Source organism: Gavialis gangeticus, unplaced genomic scaffold (genome assembly GCF_001723915.1).
Source record: "Gavialis gangeticus isolate Ggan-Ray unplaced genomic scaffold, GavGan_comp1, whole genome shotgun sequence".
In the NCBI taxonomy this organism is placed as follows: Eukaryota; Metazoa; Chordata; order Crocodylia; family Gavialidae; genus Gavialis; species Gavialis gangeticus.
In genome coordinates, this window is record NW_017729025.1 from 17,437,186 (window position 1) to 17,442,820 (window position 5,635).

General features: G+C 41.6%; 1 protein-coding gene across 3 annotated transcripts in view; it reads left to right on the forward strand.

Moving 5' to 3' along the window:
• The window catches only part of MTHFD1 (methylenetetrahydrofolate dehydrogenase, cyclohydrolase and formyltetrahydrofolate synthetase 1), an 83,589-nt gene extending 82,000 nt beyond the window's left edge, over nt 1-1,589 (forward strand). For all 3 annotated transcript variants that reach the window (XM_019518448.1, XM_019518450.1, XM_019518449.1), the window contains 2 exons: nt 951-1,059; nt 1,234-1,589. In XM_019518448.1, coding sequence (XP_019373993.1) covers nt 951-1,040 — 90 coding nt within the window. In that variant the 3' untranslated portion in view covers nt 1,041-1,059; nt 1,234-1,589. The remainder of the gene's footprint in view (nt 1-950; nt 1,060-1,233) is intronic.
• Nucleotides 1,590-5,635: the final 4,046 nt, after the last annotated feature.

Sequence of the window (5,635 nt, forward strand, 5' to 3'; positions counted from 1 at the left end):
CTCTTCTGTTTATAGCCTTGCAAAATGTTTTTAGTTCTAGCTAAAAACCTTCATTCAGGTGTAGTAATACTAACTCAGGTGTAGAAATGACTGACAGCAAAGTATTGGAGGTACTGTCAAGATGCTCAAGAAGACTAGATTTTGTTTTACAGATCTGAATGAGAGATTTATATTTATTTGTAATGGTGGCAGGACTAAAGATACCATATCTTTCAACTATTTTTTGCCTAGTTTGTCGTCATTTTTAAACATAATCTAGCAAGCTGGTGCACATTCCAGCAGTTACGTTGATTTTCTTGCTTTGAACTTAAACTGAATAACAGGGCTAGGCCCCTAGCACGGTGGTTTTCAAACTTCCTAAAGTCACAGAAACCTTTTGTATCACTTATTTTGTCACAAAACCCCTACCCCAGCCAGGGGACTCAGCCCAGCAATGGCAGCAGACCACCTCCTGGCGCACTCCCTCATTTCTCCTGACAACCTGTTGCAGGACCCCAGGGTTCTGCAGAGCATGGTGTGAAAACCAGTGCCCTAGCATAGTAGTAAAGCTTCTAGTTTCTCTTTAACTGGAGAAAAAATGTTTCATGTTATGTGATGCTGCACCTCACCACACCATACCACCTGCACCCTCCTCTTCAAAATCCTGGATCCTCCCATGTGCACAGTCCATCCAAAACCTAGTAAGTGAAACCAAAGAAACTGCTACAAGTGGTTGTTGCCCCAGCCTAGTAGAGCATATAAGCTCATACTAATTTTAAGCTTGCAGGCTGTTCCACTGAGTAGCATTACTATACACAAGTATAAGTTTAAACCCATGCTCGAGTGCATTATATGAGGCCACTGAGTCGGTGCCATAGCCAGGAATAAGACAAGACCCCTCTAACTCCTGGTCCCAATTCCATCCACTGAATCCTGCTTATTGCTTTAATATAGCTGTCTTTGTCTCTTAGATGAGTACTATGCCAGGACTTCCAACTCGACCCTGCTTCTATGATATCGACTTGGACCCAGTGACAGAAGAGGTGAACGGGCTGTTCTAAAAAATGTTGCCAACCAGAGGTAAATGTCTTCCTTAGGCTAGTTTGCAAATGTTTGAGTTTTATTTTTAAAGCCTGAGCTAACGTAGTTACGCTCATCTGAGCATAAGGCTACATGTTTTCATTTGATTATAATTCAGGCTAAAAGTTTCCTGCAGTACTATAATTTAGTAATTAGATTTATTTTTCTTTCTAGCTACCAGAAGACTACCTGATGAGTAATGTAAACTGAACTCTGCCCTGACTTAAGCCAAAATAAGATACGACTGAGAATGAAAGATGTGAAGTGAATGGGATAAGAAGTATATGGGAATGACTGGAATATATATACGTTTGTTTAAATTTGCAGTAATTTTTTTAAAGCCTTATTCTAAGCTAATCTTTTAGTTCAGTGAAGAACCTGCAGTAAGTTTTACACACTGATATTTTTAAGTATTTTCTTAGTGAATACGAACATTTTGCTTCATACTTGTAGCCAAACCACCAGTTTTAACCTTCCCTTTCTATCACTGATTTTAAGATGATTTTAATATATTAAAACATAAAAATGGAGTTTTCTGACTTGTCCAATGTTTGCAACAGCCTGGGGCTTAAGTTGTTTTCAGCATATTTCTAGAGCATGGATAGATATCGTCCTTTGAAGGCTGGACAGTGTCTTTCTACCTACTCAGTTTTAGAATCCACTGCTAGCATTCAAGGAGAGGATGTTGTAACATGAGACTGCACCAGTATCAGTCACAAGTACGCAGCGAAGAAGAACTCCTTTGTTTCTCCACTTCCCAAAAGCTTTTGGTTTCTGGTGCGTTTTGTCCTTATCAACACGTGAACCATATCAGATCTCCCTATTAGAAATCCCTGCTGTGTTCAGCATCTGTGCCATTTATATATATATTGTACTGTTAACAAAACACAAGACATCACCTTTTTGCAGACTGGCTCCCCATTCAGTGGCGGTGGCTGAAGAAGAGACTATGCCATACATGGTTTTCTGACTTAGATGGATGAGTTTTCTTACACTTGCTTCCTGAAATATCTTTTTTTTTGGTGAACAGAGACAGCACAAGCACCGAGTCAAAGTTTTTGCGATGGTGTTTGTCAGAGGAGTCCAAAAAAGTTCTCATAATGGGAAAATGAACTTGTTGCCAGACTTGTAACTAATACAAATGAATGGCTAAATCTTTTCAGAGTGCCCTGGGCTTTAATATATGCATTGAGATTAATGAAGCTGAACTTTTTTTTATGGTCAGTTTGGGAATTGTACACAGCAGCAGTTTCCAGTATTGACAGGCAAAAGTAATTATAGCAGTAATACTGTTGAGCCTCCAGTGCACCAGTATGTTTAGGTTTAATCTCACATCCCTTCCTGGATACTGCATGTCATGTGTAGGAAAATAAACTGCCTAAATTTTATTCAGTGGATTTTGATATGCTCACCATTGACTGCAAGAGATCTGAAGTGAAACCACCAGTTCTGCTAATCCCAGCAATTGAACAGAAAATCTTTCCCATGCAAGCAGCCAAATATCTATGAATAATCCTTTCCACATCAGACTACAAGGCCCATTGGTTGTATCTGAGCCTAAGAACATATTAAAGAATTGCAGTGACTGGGAGAAGCATTGATGTAGGAGTGTGCATCAGCATATGGGCTCATCTGTAATACATGTACACTATATATAGCAAGCTATCAGAATAATTATGTAACAATTACGGGGCTGTCACAGGAGTGAAGTTACAATAACTTAAGTTGTCATAAGATTCCTAAGAGGCATTTTTAGGCTTGTTTAAAATTTTCTTTTATATAATATTCAAAGCAAAGCAGGTATTTGCAATCAGATTTTCAGGGTGTGAACAGATTGTTGGCATGGGGTGAGGAATTGTTTTTCCCCATGCGTACTGCATAGCTAGGTACATGAGGAGCTCCTTCAACTAAGGCTTCCTGTGCTGGCTGCTCCTTGGAGGCAAGGTGCCCAGCCTGCAGGTGCCAGGTGCTTCATTCAGTCTTTCTCTCTCGTCTCGCTGTTGCTTTTCATGCTGCATCCCCCTCTTCTGAACAGCCCATCTCATTCCTTCAACCTGCCTTTTTTCTTTCCTGGTCACGTTTTCATGTTCTTTAGTATGACGCTCTTAAACATTAGAAAGTAGCTTGTCCTCTCCCTTTCTGCAAGGACTATTTCAGTTGGCATCTCCTTAATCCAGTGATTAATCATAGAAATACAGGGCTGAAGGGAACCTCACAAGGTCATCTAATCCATCTTCCTGCTCTGAGGCAGGTAATTATACCCAGACCCTCCCTGAAAGATGCTCATCTAACCTGTTTTATAAAAACCTCCACAGATGGGCTTTTCCCAGTCTTCCTTGACTGCCTGTTCCAGGGCTTAACCATCCTTAGAGTTCAATTTTATGGATATCGTAATTTTTTTTGCATAAAACAAGCTAATTGCCTCTTTTCTGAACTTCAGTGGGCATTCATTAATTGCTGTTGAGTTTTTTTTTTTACAAATCTGACCCCAGTTGTCTTTCCTGCCTAGTGCTGTGGGGCTGGACACAATGATCTTGCGAGGTCCCTTCCAGCCCCCAACCGTCTACGGATCTATGAACATTTTACATACTGGATAAACCTTCAAGTCTCCCTCCCTGCCCCCCTCCATGCCTTCTGCTTTTGTCTAGAGAGATCAAATTCAAATGATGTAAGACTTCCTTGTGCCTTTACAGACCTGGGAAACTGTTTGTGTCACGGAAAGAACATTCCCATGGTTACCCAAGATGGTGGCATTTCTGCTAAGTTCCATCTGTGACATAATGTGGGATGTTAACCTAATTCTGCTGGTTTGGGGCCAGCCGTGGGCACTGAGATAGGGAGACTACATGCTATATGTGCCTCTTCCTATGTTGCCCATGCCACATTCACTGCCAGAGGAAGACAAATATTAGAAGAGTGCAAGCATTGCATCTCAAAAATCTGCTTTCAAGCAGAAAAGCTTGTCCTCGGTCTAACTGGAATCCCTGCCTAGTCGCATAGCCTTAGCACCTCTGTCAGATCATTCCTCTGCATAATCAGCTTATTCTGAAACTCCATAAAAGCTGAGTTCTGTGCAATTTATCTGCCCAACTGTGTTCCAAACGCAAGGTATTTAATCTGATATGATGAGGGACCTAAATCTGTATCATCCACCTTGAGGTAAAGTACTTGAATTTGTGATTCACATTCTCTCTTTGGCAGTGTGGTTAAGGCATCTTGCTGCAACTCCAGTCTCATGCTAATCTGCCCCCACCTGACTCAACTGCAAATAGATATTTTACCACTTGGACGAAGGAGTCAAATGTGATCAGACATGATGCTAGTTGCATGATGCTGGCACATACGTTTGACTTGATGCTGGTTGTTAGCTTCCTCTCTCTGCCCTTGTCTTTGCCTTTTAAGGTAGAGGGAAAAAATGCCTACACCCTGACAAGCTTCATCATGATCTTTGTAGCTCCTGATAGGAACAACTCACCTAGGAGAGGCGTGGGTCGTCGCTGGATAAGGAAAAGTTGGCGGAAACACATCTGTCGTAAGAGTTACCGTTAGTGTTGTTATGCATCCATTGTAATGAAGGATGTTGGTGCCAGTCAGGCCACCTGACATTTGCACAGGTAATTGCCAGCTTATGCACCGCAAATTCCTTTTTGTTACAAAATTCAGTGCCACCCAGTGTGAGCCAGGCTGCTGTTGCTCCTGCTGTGAACGCATCTTTTGGCTTGTGTGCTGTTCCTGCTTAAGAGCATGCCCTCTGTGTTCAGAAAGGTGTATGTCTTTCCTTACTGTGGCACTTCATTGCTGCCTATTTACAGCCAAGAGCTCAAATGTAGTCAGTGGGTTGCACTCAGTGAAGTGAACCTTTATGCGGTCCTTGAAGCACTTTTGTAGGCAACCAAGCTTTCTCTTCCCATCCTTCAAGTTCCTCATCTACGAACCGCTTGGGCATTTGGTTGCCATCCATCTGAGCTTTGTGTCCAATCTGTCATAGCTGACACTTTGGTGGACGTGCCCCCAGCACGCTCCAGGACTTTGTTAGTGGTTGGCTTGCACCACCATATAATGTCCAAGTCGTATGGCCAGTGAGCACAGCTATATAGCTAAGTAACACACCTTTTAAGAAAGGGAGCAATAAGATGACACTGCCAAGTTAAATGCACCATGTACAGGCATACCTCGCTTTATTGAGCTTCGCTTTATTGTGCTTCGCAGATATTGCGTTTTTTACAAATTGAAGGTTTGTGGCAACCCTGCGTCGAGCAAGTCTGTTGGCGCCATTTTTCCATCGGTTAGCATTTTTTAGCAATAAAGTATTTTTTAATTAAGGTATGTACATTGTTTTTTTAGACATAATGCTATTCCACACTTAATAGACTACAGTATAGTGTAAACATAACTTTTATATGCACTGGGAAACCAAAAAATTCGTGTGACTCGCTTTATTGCGATATTCGCTTTATTGCGGTGGTCTGGAACCGAACCCACAATATCTCCAAGGTATGCCTGTATATCCTGTCAATGTCAAGCTTGTTATTAGAGAAAAGGCCCTCTCCCTACCAGTGTAAGAATCCTTAATGAG